The following is a 27677-nucleotide window of genomic DNA, read 5'->3' on the forward strand; positions in this document are numbered from 1 at the left end:
CCTTCTCGTCTAGAGCACCACTTCCCTTGCAGCCTTCCTGAGCAAAACATTCAGATCCAGTACTTCCCTGGATCGCAGTGACCAGGGATAGATTTGCATTATCTCAGTGTCCCAATGTCACTTTCAAATCATGCAGCATCTAGCTTCTAGCGGTCTGAATATCTCTTCTTTTGCCCTTCCTTATGGTTATTATATACAGACTCGCTAGGCATTCCTCCATATTCATGATAGCCTTTGGCATGGCATTCAGGCTTTCCTTCTACTTTGCGTTCTGGCAAAATTTTAAGTGATTTTCATGTATAGACAGCAACCACCAGTTATCTTCACAGTTCTTCGACTCCTTCACCTTCACCGACCTTCATCCTGATACAACGTTAGCCATGCCCTACGTATCCTCATCATTCAAGTCTGCTCTGTGTTAATAATTCAATAAGCGTAGACACAAACATCTCATCCTCTTAACTTCCTAGTCTACTAGATCCCACATTCTTAGTTAACCATAAGATTTATTCCCGAAAGATCTCAAGTGGAGTGATCTCTCAAGTTTTTCCTAATCTATTACCTCTTTTTGCCCTCACTTTTTTCTCCTAGTAATCTGAATCACATGGTTGGTTATTTTAATGACTCAGGTTCCTAACATCCACCATCCTGGCCATGCCCCAAACCATAATCCATTCAACTATGCAGTAGAACTTACTGGTTAATTAATTAAATCTGAATTCCCAACTCTATCTTTTACTTCTTCTGTGATCCTAGCCTGTATTACTTAAATTCACTGTAACATGGGTACTGTTCTAAGTCACTTCAGTCATGTCTGACTCTGTGGGACCTCACGGACTGTAGCCCACCAGGCTCCTCTGTCCATGAGATTCTCCAGACAAGAATACTGTAGTGGGTTGCCATTTCCTCCTCCAAGGGATCTTCCCAACCCAGGAATTGAACCCAGGTCTCTTACACTGCAGGCAGATTCTTTACTGTCTGAGCCACCAGGGAAGCCTCTGAAATAACAGAACTATCCCATCAGGCCATGTGTGTGCTTGTGTGTTTAGTCGCTCAGTCGTGTCCTACTCTTGCGACCCCATAGACTGTAGCCTGCCAGGCTTCTCTGTCCATAGGATTCTCCAGGCAAGAATACTGAAATGGGCTGCCATTTCCCTCTCCAGGGGATCTTCCTGACCCAGGAATCGAACCCAGGTCTCCTGCACTGCAGGCAGACTCTTTACTGATTGAGCTATGAGGGAAGCCCCATTAGGTCATATGTAAGTATAAATATGTTACTATAGCTAAAGCACTTTGAAAAGTGCCCAGGACATAGAATTTACTCAATAAATGCTAACTTTTTAAAAGAGGCAGAACCATGTACTCATTGCAAATGTGAACCCTGGTCTAGACCATCACACACTAACATTGACCTTAAGTCCTTAATGTCTCTGTGCTTCATCCATGAATTGGGGATAACTGTCTACCTTATCGGAGAAGGCAATGGCACCCCACTCCAGTACTCTTGCCTCGAAAATCCCATGGATAGAGGAGCCTGGTAGGCTGCAGTCCATGAGGTCGCTAAGAGTCGGACATGACTGAGCGACTTCACTTTGACTTTTCACTTTCATGCATTGGAGAAGGGGTGGCAATGAGAATTAAGAGAGGTAATTCATGTTAAACAATTAGAATACTTAGCTCATAGCAGGTCTTCAATGACTGTTAAGTGCTGTTACTGTTATTCTCCATCCTTATAAGCTCAGGCTGCTGATAATTGCTGGAATAAATCATATAACCAGGCAGACTGGAGACACTACCTATTCATCGACTTCAAATCTAGCTGGTCCCTCAGAGCCCCTGTCTGTCTCTGATTCTTCTCAGCATGATTTTATAAGATCAATTGGGATTTTGAAGTCCTCAAAATGCAAATTTACTTCAACTTTCAATCATCCCTACAAAAGTATCCATATATGATCCTACACTTGTTTCATTCCTTCTGACTTACAGGGTTAAATTCTCCTTCCATCTGTTACAGCCTTCAACTTTATGCTTGTCAACACATCCTCTCCCACCTTTATTGGGTCCATGCTTACTTAGTTATTTCATCTCTCCTGTAAACTTTCAATCCAGCTCTCACTGCTAATAAAACTAATACTATTGATTTCCATCTATTCTTTTCTCAACTTGTTCTGAACTCAAGCAGGGATAAGTGGGTTTAAATACTGGGCTGTTTATCACCTTTCTTTCCCTTCTTTGCCAATTATCTGTCCTGACCATTTCATAATGACTCTTGGCAAACATGGTGTCTCACTTCTGTGACCCCATGGACTGTAGCCTGCCAAGTGCCTCTGGAATTCTCCAGGTCATAATACTGGAGTGGGTAGCCATTCCCTTCTCCAGGGCATCTTCCCAACCCAGGGATTGAACCCAGGTCTCCCACATTGCAGGTGGATTATTTACCATATGAGTCACCAGGAAAGCCCAAGAATACTGGAGTGGGTAGCCTATCCCTTTTCCAGTGGATCATCCGAACCCAGTAATAGAACCAAGGTCTCCTGCGTTGTAGGAGGATTCTTTACCAGCTTAGCTAAGCGGGAAGACCCCTACTGAACATATCAATAACTATAGCTTCAGTGTTATCATTTGGGACATTGTTATGTCCCAGTTCTTTCACTGACATTAACATTCATCATGAATGAAACATTCATTCATTCATCACAAATGAAACATAATGAAAGGAGGAGGAGCCAAGATGGCGGAGGAGTAGGACAGGGAGAACACTTTCTCCCCCACAAATTCATCAAAAGAACATTTAAACGCTGAGTAAATTCCACAAAACAACTTCTGAAGGCCGGCAGAGGACATCAGGCACCCAGAAAAGCAACCCAAGTCTTCGAAAGGAGGTAGGAAAAAATAAAAAAGATAAAAAAAGAGACAAAAGAGGGAGGGACAGAGTTCCATCCCAGGAAGGGAGTCTTAAAAAGAGAGAAGTTTCCAAACACCAGGAAACCTTCTCACTGCCGAATCTGTGCCAAGCTTTGGAAGCACAAAGGGCAACATAACAGGGAGGAAAAATAAATAAACAATTAAAACCCGCAGATTGCGAGACCTACGGTAACTCCCCCAGCGGAGAAGCAGCGCAGATGCCTGCACATGCCATTAGCAAGCGGGGGCTGGGCAGGGAGGCACAGCGCGGGCTGCATCGCTTAGAGTAAGGACCTGGCCTGAATACCCTGAGCGCTATCTGAGCGAAATAATTTGGGCTAGCAAACCAGACTGTGGGATATCTACCACACGAAAAGCCAGCCCTAACCTAAGACACCGCCAGGCCCGTGCATGGAACAAAGGACTGAACAGAGATAGCTGGCTGCAGACCATCCCCCTCCAGTGACAGGCAGCCAGAACCGGAAGGGGACAATCGCAGCCCCAGAGAAACATTATCTATAAAACTGTAAGCAGGCTTCTTTGCTAACTAAAACTTCTTGGGGGTCTGGATGGTAAACATCTGCCTGAGAAGGTGCGCCGGTTGTACACCTAGATAACTGAGCAGCAGGGAGGCGATAAGTCGCAGCAATCGCGCTCGCCAAACACCTCATCACCTGAGCTGCTCGGACCTGGGAAGGGCACGAACGCAGGCCCAACCAAGTCTGCGCCTCTGAGGACTACCCGAGTGCCAAAACCTGAGCGGCTTGGACCTGGGAGGTACATGCAGCCCAGAGCCGGCCACAGATGGTTCCCAGAGGAGCAACCTAGAGCCTGAGCAGTGTGGGCAGGGAGGCTACACCGCCGTGAGCGGGGGCAGACCCAGTGTGGCTGAGGCACTGCGAGCACACGCCAGTGTTATTTGTTTGCAGCATCCCTCCCTCCCTCCCTCCCCACAGCGCGACTGAACAAGTGAGCCTAAAAAAAAAAAAAAAAGGGTCCTCCACCGTCCCCTTTGTGTCAGGGCGGAAACCAGACACTGAAGAGACCAGCAAACAGAAGAAGCTATAACAGAGGGAACCACCTTGGAAGCTACAGGCAATAGATTAAAACCCTGTGGTTACTACCAACTACATAGGAAGGGGCCTATAGATCTTGAGAAATATAAGTCAGACCAAGGAACTAGCCAAAAATGAACTGAACCCACAATACTCACAACAAAACCAGAGAAAGTCCTAGATATATTTTTACTATTTTTACGATCATTCTTTCCTTTTTTAATTAAAAAAAAAATTCTAAGTCCTCTATTATTCCTTTAATTTTCACTTTTATAACCTATTACTTTGCAAAAAAAAAAAAGACCTTTTTTTTTTACAGTAAACTTCATATATATATATTTTTTTAATTTTTTGACCTTGTTTTTTTTTCTTTTTTTCTTCTTTTCTTTAACATTGTATTTTTGAAATTCCAAACTCTACTCTAGATTTTTAATTTTAGCTTTTTGGTATTTTTTATCCATTTTGTACCTGTATTTTCTTTATAATTTTTGCGACTTTGTCTTTGTTTGTTTTTGTTTTTTTCTCTCTTTCTTTTTCTTCTTCTTTCTTTTAACATTGTATTTTTGAAATTCCAAACTCTACTCTAGATTCTTAACTTTTGCTTTTTGGTATTAGTTATCAATTTTGTACCTATATTTTCTTTATAATTTTCGCGACCTTGTTTGTTTTTGTTTGTTCGTTTTTTCTCTCTTTCTTTTCCTTCTTCTTTTCCTTAACATCGTATTTCTGAAATTCCAAACTCTACTCCAGATTTTTAATTTTTGCTTTTATGTATTTGTTACCAATTTTGTACCTTTAAGAACCCAATCTTCAGTACCCATTTTTCACTATGGAGCGAGATTACTGGCTTGACTGCTCTTTCTCCCTTTGGACTCTCCTTTTTCTCCATCAGGTCGCCTGTGTCTCCTCCCTAACCCCTCTCTACTCTGCCCAACTCTGTGAATTTCTGTGAGTTCCAGACGGTGGAAAACACTTAGGGAACTCATTACTGGCTGGATCTGTCTCCCTCCTTTTCATTCCCCCCTTTTATCCTCCTGGCCACCTCTGTCTCCTTCCTCCTTCTTCTCTTCTCTGTATAACTCCGTGAACATCTCTGAGCGGTCCAGTTGTGGAGTGCACATGAAGAAGTGATTACTGGCCAGCCCACTCTCTCCTCTATTGATTCCACCTCATCTCATTCGGGTCACCTCTAACTCCCTCCTCACTCTTCTCTTCTCCATGTAATGCTGTGAACCTCTCTGGGTGACCCTCACGGTAGAGAAACTTTTCATCTTGAACGTAGATGTTTTATCAATGGTGCTGTATAGAAGGAGAAGTTTTGAAACTACTGTAAAAATAAGACCGATAACTGGAAGCAGGAGGCTTAAGTCCAAACCCTGTCTCCAGGGAACTCCTGACTCCAAGGAACATTAATTGACAGGAGCTCATCAAACGCCTCCATACCTACATTGAAACCAAGCACCACACAAGGGCCAACAAGTTCCAGGGCAAGACATACCAAGCAAATGTTCGAGCAACAAAGGAACACAGTCCTGAGCTTCAAGATACAGGCTGCCCAAAGTCACCCCAAAACCATAGACATCTCATAACTCATTACTGGACACTTCATTGCACTCCAGAGAGAAGAAATACAGCTCCACCCACCAGAACACCAACACAAGCTTCCCTAACCAGGAAACCTTGACAAACCACCTGTACAAACCCACACACAGCAAGGAAATGCCACAATAAAGAGAACTCCACAAACTGCCAGAATACAGAAAGGACACCCCAAACTCAGCAATATAAACAAGATGAAAAGACAGAGGAATACCCAGCAGGTAAAGGAACAGGATAAATGCCCACCAAACCAAACAAAAGAGGAAGAGATAGGGAATCTACCTGATAAAGAATTCCAAATAATGATAGTGAAATTGATCCAAAATCTTGAAATCAAAATGGAATCACAGATAAATAGCCTGGAGAAAAGGATTGAGAATATGCAAGAAAGGTTTAACAAGGACCTAGAAGAAATAAAAAAGAGTCAATATATAATGAATAATGCAATTAATAAAATAAAAAACACTCTGGAGGCAACAAATAGTAGAATAACAGAGGCAGAAGATAGGATTAGTGAATTAGAAGATAGAATGGTAGAAATAAATGAATCAGAGAGAATAAAAGAAACATGAATTAAAAGAAATAAGGACAATCTCAGAGACCTCCAGGACAATATTAAATGCTACAACATTCGAATCATAGGGGTCCCAGAAGAAGAAGACAAAAAGAAAGACCATGAGAAAATACTTGAGGAGATAATAGTTGAAAACTTCCCTAAAATGGGGAAGGAAATAATCACCCAAGTCCAAGAAACCCAGAGAGTCCCAAACAGGATAAACCCAAGGCGAAACACCCCAAGACACATATTAATCAAATTCACAAAGATCAAACACAAAGAACAAATATTAAAAGCAGCAAGGGAAAAACAACAAATAACACACAAGGGAATTCCCATAAGGATAACAGCTGATCTTTCAACAGAAACTCTTCAAGCCAGGAGGGAATGGCAAGACATACTTAAAATGATGAAAGAAAATAACCTACAGCCCAGATTATTGTACCCAGCAAGGATCTCATTCAAATATGAAGGAGAAATCAAAAGCTTTTCAGACAAGCAAAAGCTGAGAGAATTCTGCACCACCAAATCAGCTCTCCAACAAATACTAAAGGATATTCTCTAGACAGGAAACACAAAAACGGAGTATAAATTCAAACCCAAAACAATAAAGTAAATGGCAACAGGATCATACTTATCAGTAATTACCTTAAACGTAAATGGGTTGAATGCCCCAACCAAAAGACAAAGACTGGCTGAATGGATACAAAAACAAGACCCCTACATATGTTGTCTACAAGAGACCCACCTCAAAACAGGGGACACATACAGACTGAAAGTGAAGGGCTGGAAAAAGATTTTCCATGCAAATAGGGACCAAAAGAAAGCAGGAGTAGCAATACTTATATCAGATAAAATAGACTTTAAAACAAAGGCTGTGAAAAGAGACAAAGATGGTCACTACATAATGATCAAAGGATCAATCCAAGAAGAAGATATAACAATTGTAAATATATATGCACCCAACATAGGAGCACTGCAATATGTAAGACAAATGCTAACAAGTATGAAAGGAGAAATTAATAATAACACAATAGTAGTGGGAGATACCACTCCCACTCACACTATGGATACCCCACTCACACCTATGGATAGATCAACTAAACAGAAAATTAACAAGGAAACACAAACTTTAAACGATACAATAGACCAGTTAGACCTAATTGATATCTATAGGACATTTCATCCCAAAACAATGAATTTCACCTTTTTCTCAAGTGCACATGGAACCTTCTCCAGGATAGATCACATCCTGGGCCATAAATCTAGCCTTGGTAAATTAAAAAAAAAAAACAGAAATCATTCCAAGCATCTTTTCTGACCACAATGCAGTAAGATTAGATCTCAATTACAGGAGAAAGACTATTAAAAATTCCAACATATGGAGGCTGAACAACACGCTGCTGAATAACCAACAAATCACAGAAGAAATAAAAAAAGAAATCAAAATTTGCATAGAAACGAATGAAAATGAAAACACAACAACCCAAAACCTGTGGGACACTGTAAAAGCAGTCCTAAGGGGAAAGTTCATAGCAATACAGGCATACCTCAAGAAACAAGAAAAAAGTCAAATAAAAACCTAACTCTACACCTAAAGCAACTAGAAAAGGAAGAAATGAAGAACCCCAGGGATAGTAGAAGGAAAGAAATCTTAAAAATTAGAGCAGAAATAAATGCAAAAGAAACAAAGGAGACCATAGCAAAAATCAACAAAGCCAAAAGCTGGTTCTTTGAAAGGATAAATAAAATTGACAAACCATTAGCCAGACTCATCAAGAAACAAAGGGAGAAAAATCAAATCAATAAAATTATAATGAAAATGGAGAGATCACAACAGACAACTCAGAAATGCAAAGGAGCGTAAGAGACTACTATCAGCAATTATATGCCATTAAAATGGACAACATGGAAGAAATGGACAAATTCTTAGAAAAGTACAACTTTCCAAAACTGGACCAGGAAGAAATAGAAAATCTTAACAGACCTATCAGAAGCACGGAAATTGAAACTGTAATCAAAAATCTTCCAGCAAACAAAAGCCCAGGTCCAGACGGCTTCACAGCTGAATTCTACCAAAAATTTAGAGAAGAGCTAACACCTATCCTGCTCAAACTCTTCCAGAAAATTGCAGAGGAAGGTAAACTTCCAAACTCATTCTATGAGGCCACCATCACCCTAATACCAAAACCTGACCAAGATCCCACAAAAAAAGAAAACTACAGGCCAATATCACTGATGAACATAGATGCAAAAATCCTTAACAACATTCTAGCAATCAGAATCCAACAACACATTAAAAAGATCATACACCATGACTAAGTGGGCTTTATCCCAGGGATGCAAGGATTCTTCAATATCCGCAAATCAATCAATGTAATATACCACATTAACAAACTGAAAAATAAAAACCATATGATTATCTCAACAGATGCAGAGAAAGCCTTTGACAAAATTCAACATCCATTTATGATAAGAACTCTCCAGAAAGCAGGAATAGAAGGAACATACCTCAACATAATAAAAGCTATATATGACAAACCCACAGCAAACATTATCCTCAATGGTGAAAAATTGAAAGCATTTCCTCTAAAGTCAGGAACAAGACAAGGGTGCCCACTTTCACCATTACTATTCAACATAGTTTTGGGAGTTTTGGCCACAGCAATCAGAGCAGAAAAAGAAATAAAAGGAATCCAAATTGGAAAAGAAGAAGTAAAACTCTCACTGTTTGCAGATGACATGATCCTCTACATAGAAAACCCTAAAGACTCCACCAGAAAATTACTAGAACTAATCAATGACTATAGTAAAGTTGCAGGATATAAAATCAACACACAGAAATCCCTTGCATTCCTATACACTAATAATGAGAAAACAGAAAGAGAAATTAAGGAAACAATTCCATTCACCATTGCAACAGAAAGAATAAAATACTTAGGAATATATCTACCTAAAGAAACTAAAGACCTATATATAGAAAACTATAAAACACTGGTGAAAGAAATCAAAGAGGACACTAATAGATGGAGAAATATACCATGTTCATGGATTGGAAGAATCAATATAGTGAAAATGAGTATACTAGCCAAAGCAATTTATAGATTCAACACAATCCCTATCAAGCTACCAACGGTATTCTTCACAGAGCTAGAACAAATAATTTCACAATTTGTATGGAAATACAAAAAACCTCGAATAGCCAAAGCAATCTTGAGAAAGAAGAATGGAACTGGAGGAATCAACCTACCTGACTTCAGGCTCTACTACAAAGCCACAGTTATCAAGACAGTATGGTACTGGCACAAAGACAGAAATATAGATCAATGGAACAAAATAGAAAGCCCAGAGATAAATCCACGCACATATGGACACCTTGTCTTTGACAAAGGAGGCAAGAATATACAATGGATTAAAGACAATCTCTTTAACAAGTGGTGCTGGGAAAACTGGTCAACCACTTGTAAAAGAATGAAACTAGACCACTTTCTAACACCATACACAAAAATAAACTCAAAATGGATTAAAGATCTAAACGTAAGACCAGAAACTATAAAACTCCTAGAGGAGAACATAGGCAAAACACTCTCTGACATACATCACAGCAGGATCCTCTATGACTCACCTCCCAGAATAGTGGAAATAAAAGCAAAAATAAACAAATGGGACCTAATTAAACTTAAAAGCTTCTGCACAACAAAGGAAACTATTAGCAAGGTGAAAAGGCAGCCTTCAGAATAGGAGAAAATAATAGCAAATGAAGCAACTGACAAACAACTAATCTCAAAAATATACAAGCAACTCCTACAGCTCAACTCCAGAAAAATAAATGACCCAATCAAAAAATGGGCCAAAGAACTAAATAGACATTTCTCCAAAGAAGACATACAGATGGCTAACAAACACATGAAAAGATGCTCAACATCACTCATTATCAGAGAAATGCAAATCAAAACCACTATGAGGTACCATTTCACGCCAGTCAGAATGGCTGGGATCCAAAAGTCTACAAGCAATAAATGCTGGAGAAGGTGTGGAGAAAAGGGAACCCTCTTACACTGTTGGTGGGAATGCAAACTAGTACAGCCACTATGGAGAACAGTGTGGAGATTCCTTAAAAAACTGGAAATAGAACTGCCTTATGATCCAGCAATCCCACTGCTGGGCATACACACTGAGGAAACCAGAAGGGAAAGAGACACGTGTACCCCAATGTTCATCGCAGCACTGTTTATAATAGCCAGGACATGGAAGCAATCTAGATGTCCATCAGCAGACGAATGGATAAGAAAACTGTGGTACATATACACAATGGAGTATTACTCAGCCATTAAAGAGAAAACATTTGCATCAGTTCTAATGAGGTGGATGAAACTGGAGCCTATTATACAGAATGAAGTAAGCCAGAAAGAAAAACACCAATACAGTATACTAACACATATATATGGAATTTAGAAAGATGGTAACAATAACCCTGTGTATGAGACAGCAAAAGAGACACTGATGTATAGAACAGTCTTATGGACTCTGTTGGAGGGGGAGAGGGTGGGAAGATTTGGGAGAATGGCATTGAAACATGTATAATATCATGTATGAAACGAGTTGCCAGTCCAGGTTCGATGCACGATACTGGATGCTTGGGGCTGGTGCACTGGGACAACCCAGAGGGATGGTATGGGGAGGGAGGAGGGAGGAGGGTTCAGGATGGGGAACAAATGTATACCTGTGGCGGATTCATTTCGATATTTGGCAAAACTAATACAATATTGTAAAGTTTAAAAATAAAATTAAATTAAAAAAAAAGAAACATAATGAAAGAAACATTACTAGTCAGATCGACAGTGAGGTGTCAAAGACATTTGTGTTCTTAGAGCTATCTCTTGATCGCAAATAATATGATCACAAAACAATGTGTAACTCCATGTAGAATAGGATTTCTATTGTTTCAGAATTTCAGCTGATGCCTCAGAGATGAAAATACTTAATAGACAAGTACCCAGCCTGACTCTTCTCTTGCCTTAACAAAGCATACACATTGCCTAAAAGCTACCCAGAAGAAGAAGGCAAAGTGCCCCTTGCCTTCTTGTGAGAGGATCTGGCATCTTAGACTTGTGCCTTCTACCTCCTGGTGTTTAAAGGAATTGAGTAGCTAATGATGCTGAATATGTTGTCTACTGTTGTTGTTGTGTTTGAGACCCCATGGACTATAGCCTGCCAGGATCCTCTGTCCATGGGATTTCCTAGGCAAGAATATCGGAATGGGTTGCATTTCCATCTTCAGGAGAACTTCCCAACCCAGGAATTGAACCTGCATGTCTTGCATTGGCAGGCAGATTCTTTACCACCGAGCCACCAGGGAAGCCCATGTTGTCTACTAGATACCGTCAAATAAACAGAACTTCAAAGATATGATTTCAGCCATCATCCAGGAAAATGTTCTTAAAATAGGACCTTTCTCAGCTGCCTTCAAACTATAACATAAAGAGAAAGTGTGGTTTTGAAGGCAGCCAGATCTGAGTTTGAAATTCATCTCCATGCCATCTAGTTGTAAAACCTGGTTTGATTTAGGACATGGCACCCCACTCCAGTACTCTTGCCTGGAAAATCCCATGGATGGAGAAGCCTGGTAGGCTGCAGTCCATGGGGTCGCTAGAGTCGGACACGACTGAGCGACTTCACTTTCACTTTTCACTTTCATGCATTGGAGAAGGAAATGGCAACCCACTCCAGTGTTCTTGCCTGGAGAATCCCCGGGACGGGGGAGCCTGGTGGGCTGCCGTCTATGGGGTCACACAGAGTCGGACACGACTGAAGAGACTTAGCAGATCAGCGCAGCAATATAAGAATCAGTTACTAAAAATTTTTACAGCTTTCAAAATAATTATTTTTAATACAGTTTTTTAATGCAAAGAAGAACTAGTGAATAACTGAGATGGAGATAAAAGTTTCCTTTCTTATTTTGAATCTGAAATTATTATAAATCAGAATTAGGACATGTATATAAGCCATTAATTTATTAGTCAATCGACATTACTTATGAACCTTAAGTTCAACTTACGAACTTTGGTATTGGGGATGTTAAAACAACACAATTGCTCTCTTTTTTAAGTTCACCTACTTTAGGCCAAAGTAGATGTAACCATAACATCAGTGGTAAATGATATATTAAAACACAGAGAGGGGAAAAAAGGAACAACTCTGCCTTGAAAGGTTAGGGAAAGCTCAACAATAATTCTGACATTATTTCAATAATAGTTGACAGAGAAGTTGCTTTTGGTATGGCTATATAATTAAGAATGCAAGCAAAATAAATAGAATCATTTTAGTGAAGTGAGTTCAAGAGTAATACAGATGATCATAAGGCAACTTATGAACATAAAGTGTAAATACAAATAATTAATAGGAGTACAACAAAATTATATTATCTTAATGACCACAGGACTGGAAAAGGTCAGTTTTCATTTCAATCCCAAAGAAAGGCAATACCAGAGAATGTGCAAACTACCACACAATTGCACTCATCTCACACGCTAGTAAAGTCATGCTCAAAATTCTCCAAGCCAGGCAGGTGTCAGCAATACGTGAAACATGAACTTCCAGATGTTCAAGCTGGTTTTAGAAAAGGCAGAGGAATCACAGATCAAATTGCCAACATCCGCTGGATCATCCAAAAAGCAAGAGAGTTCCAGAAAAACATCTATTTCTGCTTTATTGACTATGCCAAAGCCTTTGACTGTGTGGATCACAATAAACTGTGGAAAATTCTGAAAGAGATGGGAATACCAGACCACCTGACCTGCCTCTTGAGAAATCTATATGTAGGTCAGGAAGCAACAGTTAGAACTGGACATGGAACAACAGACTGGTTCCAAATAGGAAAAAGAGTACGTCAAGGCTATATATCGTCACCCTGTTTATTTAACTTATATGCAGAGTACATCATGAGAAACGCTGGGCTGGAAGAAGCACAAGCTGGAATCAAGATTGCCAGGAGAAATATCAATAATCTCAGATATGCAGATGATACCACCCTTATGGCAGAAAGTGAAGAGGAACTAAAAAGCCTCTTGATGAAAGTGAAAGAGGAGAGTGAAAAAGTTGGCTTAAAACTCAACATTCAGAAAACGAAGATCATGGCATCTGGTCCCATCACTTCATGGGAAATAGATGGGGAAACAGTGGAAACAGTGTCAGACTTTACTTTTTGGGGCTCCAAAACCATTGCAGATGGTGACATGAAATTAAAAGACGTTTACTCCTTGGAAGGAAAGTTATGACCAACCCAGATAGCATATTATAAAGCAGAGACATTACTTTGTCAACAAAGGTCCATCTAGTCAAGGCTATGGTTTTTCCAGTGGTCATGTATATATGTGAGAGTTGGACTATAAAGAAAGTTCAGCGCCAAAGAGTTGATGCTTTTGAGCTGTGGTGTTGGAGAAGACTCTTGAGAATCCCTTGGACTGCAAGGAGATCCAACCAGTCCACCCTAAAGGAAATCAGTCCTGAGTGTTCATTGGAAGGACTGATGTTGAAGCTGAAGCTCCAATATTTTGGCCACCTGATATGAAGAGTTGACTCATTTAAAAAGACCCTGATGTTGGGAAAGATTGAAGGCAGGAAGAGAAGGGGATGACCGAGGATGAGATGGTTGGATAGCATCACCGACTATCCACCGGAGTTTGGGTAAACTCTAGGAGTTGGTGATGGACAGGGAGGCCTGGCGTGCTGCAGTTCATGGGGTCGCAAAGAGTAGGACATGACTGAGTGACTGAACTGACTGAACTGCATGATCACAGTTTATTTCAAATTGATATTAGAACTGAAATTTGCCTGCAATGCCTGAGATCTGGGTTCGATCCCTGGATTGGGAAGATCCCCTGGAGGAGGGCATGGCAACCCACTCCAGTATTCTTGCCTGGAGAATCCCCATGGACAGAGAAGCCTTGTGGGCTACTGTCCATGAGGTCGCAAACAGTCAGACACACCTGAGCGACTACGCACAGCACATATATGGTTTAATTCAAAAGTAAATGGAAAAATAAATTCCAATAAATTTAAGAAAAAAAATTAAAATTCAACTCATTAGAGAGACAAACTAATAAACATCTTGAAAACATAACTTTTCTCAAAACTAAGAAATAGATTATATCATTTTGGCAAATCTTTCAGTATAATAATAGCTAATTAAGACATGCAGTTTATTTATTTTAGGTCCCAAGGATAGTCACAGATTAAGATTTAAAGATAAATTCTTCCCTTTTCCTCCTTTCTCCACACCTTCCTTCCATTTTCTCATCCTTAATTTTCTTTCTGTTGTGATACTGTGTGGATAACATAACTCACTTTTTGACTGAAATACTTCCAACTGTCAAGACTTACAGTAGATAGAAATAGCAATTGACAAGACTATTGGTTACACAGGAAACTTGCCACTTTATACTAAAATTCTCAAAAGCATGCTCTACACATCAAAATGAAACATTTTACATACATTTAAAATTAAAAGATTGCAATTCCTCTTTGTTTTTTTGTGACTATAATAAAAACATAAAATACTGAGAACACTTTCTGTGTCATTTAAAATATTTATCTAATTTATTCTGCATAGAATCTTAAGGTCATAGATAATTTCTTGTGTGGGACTATGCATGCTATGCTCAGTTGCTTCAGTCCTGTCTGACTGTTTGTGACCCCATGGACTGTAGCTTGCCAGGCTCCTCTGTCCATGGGATTTCCCAGTCAAGAATACTGGAGTGGGTTGCCATTTCCTTCTCCAGGGGATCTTCCCAACCCAGGGTTTGAACCCCTATCTCCTGTGTCTCCCACACTGCAGGAGGATTCTTTACCCCCGAGCCACCAGGGAATATTGGACTATACCTTAACTTAAACTCAAAAGTTAACAAATACTCATGTTCTTAAAAGTGATCTTGACCAAATTAGCTACATTAGACAATGATTGAGTATCTTAACCATTGACTTAGTTAAAAGTTCATTTTAAGGAAACATTTGAAAGTATAATTTCTCTCCCTATGTTCCTACTTTTAATACAAAGTGTGTTTGATTATGGGCTTCCCTGGTGGCTCAGAGGTTAAAGCGTCTGCCTGCAATGTGGGAGACCTGGGTTCGATCCCTGTGTTTGATTATTGGATATAAAGGGTGGGGAAAGAGGTATGGAGGAAGAGTAAAGGAGAAAAGAGAAGGGAAGAAAGGAGATGAATTTTACCAAAGCCTGAGATTTTAAAATTTGGCCACCAGGTACTCAGTTGAAAGATTTCTGAAGTTTTCCAATCCAGAAGAGGGAATTAAATAGGGAGAGCTGGGCTTATCTATATATAGTTATTCTTCTGGTCTTGCAGAAGAGCTAGGATGAATCATGAGCTAACAAATTCCACTTCTGCACTGTGTATCAGTTATAACAGCATCTAACTTAGAACTGGTCTTAATCTAAAGTATCTATGAAAGTGAAGTGAAAGTCTACCACTAAGTTGCATCTGAATCTGTAATCCCATGGACTGCAGTCCGCCAGACTCCTCTATCCATGGGATTTCCCAGGCAAGAATACTGGAATGGGTTGCCACTTCCTACTCTAGGGGATCTTACCTACCCAGGGATCAAACTCGTGTCTTCTGCTTGGCAGGCAGATTTCTATTACTGAGCCACCAGGAAAGCCCATAAAGTATTTATGAAGTATCCTAAAAACAGAAAAGTAATCAAAATAAGAGGAATAATCTTCAAATCTACAATGTATTACAGACCCAATTATTTCATCAGATCTAGTTAAAGCAATGGTATTAATTTCCATGGATTTCTAGATTTTGGGTTCATTATATTATTAATAAAACTAGTGATATCAAAAGGAATCACCCCAAACTCAGTCTTATCTAATCAATGAAGAAATGGATAGGACTGATTGAAATTAACTTACCAGCAACATTAACTGTATGCAAAACCAATAGAAATAAGTACATAGTAGTTAGCTGTAATTATTTTCCATAAAAGATTTATATACAATGCAATTTAAACTCTGGTGTGCTGGAGACAAGGATAAGTGGAAGAACATTTTACACTGAGGTAGGAAATGGGAATTAACTTTTGTGACACATTTTGTCCTAATTCTTTCTTGACTTGAACTTTCTATTAAAACTGTATTGGATACCATTTCTAAGTAAAAAACAGACACGCATATATGTACATGTTATATATAGTTATCTATAGTATATATCTATCCGTGCATATAAAATTACTGGAAGAACATAAACCAAATTTTTAACAGTGGTTATCTTTGGGGATGGTATACTATGAACAAATTTATTCTTCTGCTTTTATCCTTGTATTACCAGGTTTTGGTACTGAATATATTTTAAGATTGTGATTAGAGAATAGTCCCAATAAACATTAGTTAAATGTTATTTTTTTAAAAAAACAGTATTGAAAATTGTATATGAGTCTGAATTTGTATGTTTGTATACATACATATTGGTCCTCTCAATATGTATATATATAGCTCAGTTGGTAAATCATCTGCCTGCAATGCAGGAGACCCGGGTTCGATTCCTGGGTCTGGAATATCCCCTGGAGAAGGAAATGGCAATCCACTCCAGTATTCTTGCCTGGAGAATCCCATGGACAGAGGAGCCTGGTGGGCTACAGTCCACGGGATCACAGGAGTTGGACATGACTTAGCGACTAAACCACCAAATCACCAAACATATATATCCATATAAATACATAAGATACATATGTATATAGTTTATTTTTTAATATCTAATGAGAACTCTCTCTATTCCATAACCCAATACATTAAAAACTTACCAACGTACTAGATGGAAGTAAATGGACTCTGAGTTTATAAAATAAAATGTAAAAGAAATAAGAGAGATCCAAAGAAAATCAGGCGCTTAAATTTTAAAGACAGGACTAAAATAATACAATTTATTTAAAGGTCTGGATGCTAGATTGGCTATCTGATTAAGCAGATGATTATTTAAAGCACATTAAAATAAAAGTTAAATCTTATGTGAGCAAGATTAACCAGAGCAGCAGGGTTTGCACACAGTACAAAAATGAAGTCCAACCACAGGTGAAATAAGAGTGAAATTGATGAGCATAACCTTCGGGGCCCTCCTTTATGGTAGGCCCTCTCCAAGACAAAGGGAGGGACCCTGGCAATGTGCTCACATGGTTGTGTTTTTGGCAAAATTTGAAAAAAATAAAACAATCAGTTAATTCCACTGATTCTCTATATTCTGCCTTATCCTTTATCTGCCTGGGTTGGGTGGCATGAGAGTGGCTGTGGACATGTTCGGGATCAAGCTAGAAAGAAGGCAGTCATATATTTAAGTTTAGTTGGATATATTTGCATATACTGGAGAAGGAAATGGCAATCCACTCCAGTATTATTGCCTGGAGAAGTCCAAGGACAGAGGTGCCTGGCAGGCTACATTCCATAGGGTTGCAAAGAGTTGGACACAACTGACTAACACTTTCACTTTCATATATTTAAGTTTAGTTGGATATATTTACATATATATTTGTGGATCATTTTTTTTCTGGTACTTTCAAGTATACTTAAAATTTGTTAGTGATCCCAACATAGGAATAACTTTCAGGAATGTTCCTGCAACTCACTGTGCAGACTCACCAGGCATCACAAATAAAGACGCAGATCTAGAGACTGCAATGCAACACAAACTCCCTAAGGTGTGTGGCCCTGGAAGTATGTGGGTAGTGGACAAGAAACAGGGTTTGAAAAGGGGTATAAACTGCCAGAAACTGGACCATGGAAAATCATTCTAAAATTCACATGTGTGATAAATGGAGAATTTGATTCTCATCATTTACCTTACAAATGGAAGTTCTCCCTTTTCAAAACTGAACTCAATAATGCAGCATGAGCAAATAGAAATACATCATTTAACTTGTTTTGTAGTAATAAGAAATTTAGGTCAACATTCCTAGAGAAAAGAGTGAATAAAATTTTCCTTCTCACTCTAGAAAATATAACAAAATTACTGTCAAAAGAAGCAATGAAAGAGTATGAGGCCAAAATACAGAGAACACATATTATAGAGCAGTCAGGCAGTTAATAAAACTACTGTTCTGTTTTGAGATTTTGAATTCTGGTATTGTACACATTCGGAGAAGGCAATGGCACCACACTCCAGTACTCTTGCCTGGAAAATCCCATGGACGGAGGAGCCTGGTAGGTGGCAGTTCGTGGGGTTACACAGAGTTGGACAGGACTGAGTGACTTCACTTTCACTTTTCACTTTCATGCATTGGAGAAGGACATGGCAACCCACTCCAGTGTTCTTGCCTGGAGAATCCCAGGGACCGGGGAGCCTGGTGGGCTGCTGTTTATGGGGTCGCACAGAGTCGGACACGACTGCAGTGACTTAGCAGCAGCATTGTACACATTAACACCTGAAATGTGTACGAAATGATTTTTGCTCACTAAAAAAGGATTCCTCTTCTTGTATTTGTAACGGTACACTATCTTTTTTTGCATCTGTAACTATTACTTTTATTTTAACTTACATATACTATTGGCCCTGAAGAAGTTTTCATACAAACCCAAGGATTTCCTTAAATGAAACACTGTTTGCACTCCCTGGTACTTTCCCTGCAGTTACAAACACCATTCACCTTCAGAGACACAACAAACCCATGTATCACAGAAAACATAGGAAAATAGAGACCCATCATCTAAAAACTCATGCTGCTCCAGAGATGTGGCTGTCGTCAACAAGGAAGTACCTCATGAGTATGAAGTGAAATGAAAGTGTCAGTCACTTAGTTGTATCCCATTATTTGTGACCCCACGGACCATAGCCCGCCAGGCTCCTCTGTCCGTGGAATTCTCCAGGCAAGAATACTGGAGCGGGTTGCCATTTCCTCCTCCAGGGGATCTTCCCAACCCAGGGATCGAATTCAGGTCTCCTGCATTGCAGGAAGATTCTTTACCATTTGAGCCATACTATCTTCTTAAACGTCAACCCCCAAATTGTATAAGCTTCAAGCCCCACAACACATAAATCCGCCCCAGTTCACATGTACAGGAGAGATTTATAGGATATTTGCTAAAAAGAAAAAAAAATATCTTTTAAAATACAGTATATTGAAAAGAAAAAAATATAAATAATAAAAGTAGCTAGGCACTTTTCTACTTAAGAAGTCTTTAATTTTATTTTTGCTTCTATCCGTATTTTTGCCTGTTTCTTAGATGTGGGTGGTTTGATAACGGCAAGGAGACAAGAGTGGAAAAGGGACTCACTTTGGGGACACAACAAGATATTTTCTTTCACCACTTCATCTGTCTCTTCAAAGAGTTCTGATAATGGATAATTTTATCCCTTTCATATATTACAGGATAATAAAAACTATAATGTTAAAGAGGAAGGAAATAAAATGTAAAAGTTAATAGCTAATTCATTCTTCATGGTAGTTCAGTCCTTGGCCTTTTCTGAACAGAGACTGCCAATAGTAACAAATTACATGATGATTTTGTGATGTGGACAGTTCACTTGGCACCAAGAACAAATGACCAAACTTCAAGACCTGCCTCTTAAACTGCAAATCCAAAGATCGTAGGTCAAATCTTTATTCACTACATAATCTTCCCAAAAAAACATATCTGCCAAGTGTCCAGGGAAAAATGAATACCAAACAATGGCATTTTAGTCACCAGCAAGATAACTGCTACTTTATAGAATATTGTGAAGATAAACAGAATAAAAGTGTTTTGTGCTACTCACAGGAAGGCACCATAGAAATGTACACGATGTTCTGGCGTGCCTTACCCTTTCATATGCAGGACCCAGTTTTTCTCTATCTTTGTACATGAACTCACTTAGAATCAGTTTCTTATAATACTAAGCCATTTCAGAGAGAGGGTTAAAAAGAGAGTGCAATGAACTGTGGGTAACTCAAGGAGCAGTACATAATCAGAATGCTGGTGTTTTCAAGAAGGATCACTGGATGGTCATAAACCTAGAGAGGAGAGAGACAGAGATAGAGATCAACCTAGAAAGTGGGAATGAACAAAATTAATGTTTTGAAGTGAAAGAATTGGTTTTATAAGGATCAAGAGGCCTAAAATGAGCCCAAGAGAATTTCTTACAGGGGTATGTTTTAATATCACCCTTGAGTTTCCCAATCATTGCTGTGGTACACCTTTGTCTAAGGACAATGCCTTATGAGATGACTCCCCAAAGGCACTTTCCAAACACATCATGTATGTGAAGACACGTTACACACACACACGTACACAGAGGCAGGTGCACACGGAAACACAGCAATTCATCTGTTATTTCATCACTCAAATTAAAAGCAAGGAATCATATAAAAAAAGGGCGGGGACGGGAGTTGCTCAGTCCTGTCTGACTCTTTGCGACCCCATGGACTATACAGTCCATGGAATTCTACAGGCCAGAATACTGGAGTGGGTAACCATTCGCTTCTTCAGAGGATCTTCCCAATCCAGGGAGTGAACCCAGGTCTCCCACCCTGCGGCAGATTTTTTACCGTCTGAGCAACCAGGGAAGCAACACATATTAAATATTTAATATATGTAAGGCATAGATCTTCCCACTTATGATACTGGAAACAGAGTTGAAAGCAATAAATGATTTGGAGGCTTTACTACATTTCTTAATTTATGCATTCTTTCATCTTCTAAGATTTGTCTTATAAAGATGCTGTACATATCAACAGACTACCACTTAATTTCTGGCATATCAAATTTAATTTTTTAAATGAAGATATTTTCCTTCTGTATACAAATAAGATTTCAAGCAATTTTAAAGGCAAAGTAGCTGAAACCATTTGTTTCTCTAAAAATATAGTAATTAAAAGTAAAGTTTTGTCAATATTAATTAGAGTATGGTGTCTTTTTAAAGGATCATAAATAACTGAAAGTCATTCTCTCAGTATTGATAAGATAATTTTAACTGCCCATTAAAGGAAAAACATTAAAAATCTATTATACACCAATGACATGAAAGATATTTCCACAAAATATGTATTTAATTAAGTATATAATTTTAATTAAGCATATATTTTTTCATTTTAGTTCTAATTTGAATATGTATAAACTATTAAATTCCATAACTAAAATAAAATGTGGAAAAAGTGAGTGTCAGTGACTCAGTCATGTCTCACTTTTTGTGATGCCATGGACTGTAGCCCACCAGGCTCCTTTGTCCATTGAATTTTCCTGGCAAGAATACTGGAGTAGGGAGCCATTCTCTTCTTCAGGGTGTCTTCCAACCCAGGGACGGAACTCAGGTCTCCTGCATTGCAGGCAGATTCTTTACCATCGGAGCCACCAGAGAAGCCCCAAATAAAATATGCCTAGTTTTAATATACTGAGTTGTAAATATATTTTGTATTTATTTATCCTTTGATTGGCATATTAAATTCTTTAAAAGGGTAATATTTTCAGGAAACTATTTCAGGAAAGTAATATAATCAGGAAACTATTAATGTCTATAATTTTATATAATAACCTATATTTCTAAATATTAAATTTTCTGAATAGACCTTGAGTTTTACTTTTATATCTGTAACTTTGCTCACCTCCAGGAAGATCCTTAAAAATCTGGCAACACTCAGAGGCAGTATCTTATGATGACTCCAACAATAGTCCTTTGCATATATCTACCAGTAGGTGGAGCAGACAACATAATTTATTACCCAAGAACAAGGACAAGGGAATGAAAATCTGTTTATTTGGAATAAAACAAATTTGCAAAGGAGGTTTTCTTCAAAGGAAATATGTCCTATATGTGTTAGATTTAGTTTGACTGGTTACTGAATCAAAATAAATAACTTTATTAAATAATCAATCTTTGCAGAAAGATAAATTAAATTTACAAATGTAAGCAGTGTTTGCATTTTACTTACTCAAATCAACTAAAATTAGCTTTCTTTTCATAAAACTTTTACAGAGACAGAGATTTTTTGATGTGTTCATTTAATAAGGGCACTAAATCCAATCCTGTGTTACAGGTGATGAGGTGCATAACAAACAGTATTTTCTGGGAAATATAATTGACTAATCCTATTATGTCTGTAGCAACAAATTAACCTTATTACTACTAGTAAATGGTGATTGATTATTTATGCAAATAAGTTACCATGTTCAGTTTTCTCATTGAAATAAACATATACAAAAGGTGCTTTAGTATGACTTGAACTTTTTAATTAATAAAACCCTGAGGGGTCTATTAATTCACTCATTGTAATATTAGTTATTTACCTGAGTAATTCCTATTAGTGTTAATACTTTTGCTTGCATAAAGATGCAATAATTATTACCATTAAAAATCAGTAATAGATTTTGGAACTATTTTAAGATGTATATTAGATTTGTACTAGAAATATGCTTAAAACTGACTTTAAAACTATGCTGGCAGTATGAGTACATCAGTATATCAGCATAATTATCTTAAAATTAATACATTAAGTAACACATGACTTCATTTATTATCTATATCAGATCAGATCAGATCAGATCAGTCGCTCAGTCGTGTCCGACTCTTTGAGACCCCATGAATCACAGCACGCCAGGCCTCCCTGTCCATCACCAACTCCCGGAGTTCACCCAGACTCACGTCCATCGAGTCAGTGATGCCATCCAGCCATCTCATCCTCTGTCGTCCCCTTCTCCTCCTGCCCCCAATCCCTCCCAGCATCAGACTCTTTTCCAATGAGTCAACTCTTCGCATGAGGTGGCCAAAGTACTGGAGTTTCAGCTTTAGCATCATTCCTTCCAAAGAAATCCCAGGGTTGACCTCCTTCAGAATGGACTGGTTGGATCTCCTTGCAGTCCAAGGGACTCTCAAGAGTCTTCTCCAACACCACAGTTCAAAAGCATCAATTCTTCGGCACTCAGCCTTCTTCACAGTCCAACTCTCACATCCATACACGACCACAGGAAAAACCATGGCCTTGACTAGACGAACCTTTGTTGGCAAAGTAATGTCTCTGCTTTTGAATATGCTATCTAGGTTGGTCATAACTTTCCTTCCAAGGAGTAAGCGTCTTTTAATTTCATGGCTGCAGTCACCATCTGTAGTGATTTTGGAGCCCAGAAAAATAAAGTCTGACACTGTTTCCACTGTTTCCCCATCTATTTCCCATGAAGTTACTTGTGATCAAATATTAAAGGTCAGTATGACAAAACATATTAACTTGGAAGATTCAAATGAAAATTCCTGACGTGTTTACAATATTCCTCTCTTAGGGAGGTGATTTAAAAACATCATTTCCCTGTATTGCCCTCAGGTCGGTGAAGCCAGGTATGAAATGTAGAGGTAGGCGGCATCATTATGAAGATTTCTAACTAATTTTCTTTAATAATTAAAGGAAAGCAAAGAAGGGAAATGAGAAAATGAGAGGTTCCAATAGCTAAAACAAATAGAAGAAAGTCAAAGTGTAGAGTCTTAGTTTATCCTTGACAGCTCAAATTCTAAAAATACGATCGTTATCATTTACTGAATGCTCTCTGAGGGCCTGGAAACATTTTAAACATGTTAAATTTAATCCTCACAATGTTTTTAAGGTGCACAGTGAAACAGGCTCAGACAAGTTTAGGTAATAGCCCAATGATTCTTCTTTGAGGCTATGGTACAGTAGAGAGAGTGTGGGCATTTATATGAGACAAAGCTGAGCTGGCAGCCAAGCTCTCACTTAGGGTAAGAATCATTTCATTGGATGCCAGGAAGTTCTGGGGACAAGTGATCACTAAACTGAAGTTTATATACACAGATATTACTAGCAGTCAGCATGGGCTAAACAAGGAGAAAAATGGGATACCGCATTGTTGGCTTGTATTGTTAACACAAACACAATAGTCATTTGCTTGAAAATTTATAAAGGTCCATGAGTCAAGTTACCTAGTTGAGTTTGTGAAATGATTTGTTAAACCAGGCACTTAATTTAAAACTGAAAAGAAATCAAAATACTTTAAAAAATAACATGTATAAAATATCTACCATATTCTCTGACACATGGTAAGCACTCCATGGATATATGCTACTGTATTATTTTTATTAGTAAAACCGCTAAGCCATTATGGTCTTTCCAATTTATTACATTATATACCCAATGACTAAAAAACTCTGGATAAAACAGAAGTAACAGATGCTTCAGTTAAATCCCACTTCATCATTTTTAAAATTGCTTTCTCTATCACACTACAAATCATAAGTATAAACCACACAGAAAGTTTATAAGTATAAAGGGAGTTCAAAATTTTCAAAAGAAAAAAACTGTCACCAAGAATGAGTACTAAGTTTAAAGAATTACAGGATTGTATTTATAGCTACGCTTAGTCTCAACAAAATTGAAATTACCATTAGTAATTAACATTTGAAAAAAAAAGTTTTGCTAAAAAGATTTGGAATTCTGTATCTTTAAAATGTAGCCCACTAATCACACAACTAAAATGTTTACAGTGCTATGGATTTTATAATAAAAATTGAAAACACTTTTACTTTTTAGTTTTCAAATTATCTTTAAATTAGTACCTGGGTATTTAGAGTGGAAAGACCTCAGTTTGAACACCAGAGCTTTTACTACTAATTTTGTGTCTATGGCCAGTCACAAAGTTATCTGAATTTCAGTTTCCTTGCCTGTTAAATGAAGACAATTCAGCTATCCAAATTAAAGTACTTATTAAGATAGTAATCATTACTGAAAGTATTGTTATTTAGACTACCAAATAGAAGCCAGAGGTACAAGAGACCTGTGTTCCAAATGTACACAGCCAGCCCAGTATTTACTATGGTTTTGACCTTAGATACCTCTAAGGAAGACATTCAGTCTTAGATTCACTCTCTCCCACTGGGATTGGACTGGCTTTCCTGTCTGAAGAGATTTGCGTGTGCAACTCAGCGAGAACCCTAAAATTGGGCTTGAAGTCTAGGAGAAAGAATAAAACCCAAGAAATTGCTACTTTCCAGCCTCAGGCTCCCATTGTGCTTCCCTATGGCTCAGCAGGGAGAAGGCAATGGCACCCCACTCCAGTACACTTGCCTGGAAAATCCCACGGACGGAGGAGCCTGGTAGGCTGCAGTCCATGGGATCGCTAAGAGTAGGACACTACTGAGTGACTTCCCTTTCACTTTTCACTTTCATGCATTGGGGGAGGAAATCACAACCCACTGCAGTGTTCTTGCCTAGAGAATCCCAGGGACAGGGGAGCCTGGTGGGCTGCTGTCTATGGAGTCGCACAGAGTCGGACACGACTGAAGCGACTTAGCAGCAGCAGCAGCAGCAGCATGGCTCAGCAGTAAAGAATTCGCCTGCAGTGCAGGAGATGTAGGAGACTTGGATTTGATCCCTATCAGGAAGATGCCCAGGAGAAGGAAATGGCAACCCACTCCACTATTCTGGCCTGAAAAATCCCATGGATAGAGGAACCTGGTAGGTTACGGTCCCTGGGGTTGCAAAAGAGTCAGATATGACTGAATGAGCACAGCTTCAAGCTCAAGTAACAAAACACTTCAACCCCTAAATTCATGCTTTTTTAAACAACAACAACAACAATCTTATTCTTTGTGAGCAAAACATTCTACATGCAGTGTATATTTTCTTAGTAACCATGAGATCTGAGGCACTGAAACCTACCCACATATCAGAAAAGCAACATCTTACTATTCCAAATTCCACATGTACATCTCTATACGAAGATGCAACTGCTCACGCAGTTTGGTTAAAAGCTATACCTGAAAACTTGCATCAGAATTTAGAAAGGATGGTTTTAATCTCAACATTCGCTCAGTTCACAGAGACAACATGAAAGCGATCTCAATAACTTCTTAGTTCCTGATCAATTCACAACACAACCATGAGCCACTCAGTCTGGATTTGGAAACGGATGTTATACCCTTGGTGGTGAACTTGGACCTTTCTACCAGCCTGGCCCAGCTGCCTCCACGAAGCTGCTGTCACGGGGCAGCCAGGGTGCCTGCGTGCACCTTTAGAGCAGCACAGAATTGAACTTGAAGTAGTGTCTTTGCGGTATCTTTTCAACAAGTCATGTCCCATTCAGCCTGCTAGTTTATCTCTGTCAGGCCGGGGGCCCCAGTGGCTTCCGTGAGCTGTCAGGGACAGGTAGACCAACCTGCTTTGTGCTGAGGAGATAATGCATCTTTCGAGCCTGGTAATCTCTTTCTTTCTCCTCCCTTTCGAGGTCTGCCTTCTTCTCTTCCCTTTCTTTCATCTCTGCAAACTCCTCCAGGGCCTCCCTGCAGCGAAAGATTGCGGTTATTTGTGATACGAAAGATACGCTAACCTTTTAATTCTTTCACTGAGGAGAATCAAGTCAGTTTTTGAGGGGCAACCTTCCTCCACATTCATCAAAATCAGTGGAGTAATCGATCTTACCAGCACATTCTAGGTGAATCTTTGCAATCCTTAAAAAGCATTTAAGTGATCTTTCAGTGGTGAAATTCTGAAAGTCAAATATCTACATATTATAATCAGTAGCTAAAGGACTATATTAAGTGCAAAGTAAGTTAATTGTCATTTTCCTTGGCTGAAGATTAACCATTTTAGACTTAATAAAACATCTAAACTACTGATTTCCTTTAAATTTGGTATTTACAAAGCTGTAGTTGTTTATTTTACATACTTATGGGCTAATTTTAAAAATATGATAGCGTTTTTCACATATATATGGAATTTAGAAAGATGATAACAATAACCCTGTGTACGAGACAGCAAAAGTGACGCTGATGTATGGAACAGTCTTATGGACTCTGTGGGAGAGGGAGAGGGTGGGAAGATTTGGGAGAATGGCATTGAAACATGTAAAATATCATGTATGAAACGAGATGCCAGTCCAGGTTCAATGCACGATACTGGATGCTAGGGGCTAGTGCACTGGGACGACCCAGAGGGATGGTATGGGGAGGGAGGAGGGAGGAGGGTTCAGGATGGGGAGCACATGTATACCTGTGATGGATTCATTTTGATATTTGGCAAAACTAATACAATTATGTAAAGTTTAAAAATAAAATAAAATTAAAAAAAATAAATAAAAAAATATGATAGCGTTTTAAACATATACTTAATTCAGTCTAAATTTACTTCAGTTAAACAGTTCAAATATTACCAACAATAGTACATGTACTATCTTGTCTTTGAAAGGCTGACATTTTATTCATTTATATCAATAATTAGAATAAAAGTCAAACCGTGTACATAAAAGTTCACAGCATTCTAACTGTAACAAATCCCATTAAAATAATGAAACTTTTCATCATTTATATATGTGTATCTAAGAAATTTAAACACAAAATTAGCTCTTAAAATATACTACGTGAAAAATACCTACTAAATAGAATAATAATATCAAACTATGGGAGAATAATCCTTTCTTTTTCAAAGAACAAGTTTAACCACTCACATTAAAATAATGTTTTGAAATTGTACTTTATTTTTTTTTAAAATATGTAACATACTGTCTAGTTCTATAAGTAAAATTTTAAGTAAATCTTCTACGCACATGCCTCAAAGATAGCAGGGAAAGTAGAGAAGAGAATTCCAAAAAC

General features: G+C 38.5%; 1 protein-coding gene across 5 annotated transcripts in view; it reads right to left on the reverse strand.

Annotated features, from left to right (window-relative positions):
* The window catches only part of SPATA17 (spermatogenesis associated 17), a 249351-nt gene that overhangs the window by 116594 nt on the left and 105080 nt on the right, over nt 1-27677 (reverse strand). For all 5 annotated transcript variants that reach the window (XM_086345295.1, XM_086345297.1, XM_086345294.1 and 2 more), the window contains one exon: nt 26246-26369. In XM_086345295.1, coding sequence (XP_086201421.1) covers nt 26246-26369 — 124 coding nt within the window. The remainder of the gene's footprint in view (nt 1-26245; nt 26370-27677) is intronic.

Source organism: Bos grunniens, chromosome 16 (genome assembly GCF_055505025.1).
Source record: "Bos grunniens cultivar Pamir isolate PY7600 chromosome 16, Bosgru_T2T1.0, whole genome shotgun sequence".
Classification (NCBI taxonomy): Eukaryota; Metazoa; Chordata; class Mammalia; order Artiodactyla; family Bovidae; genus Bos; species Bos grunniens.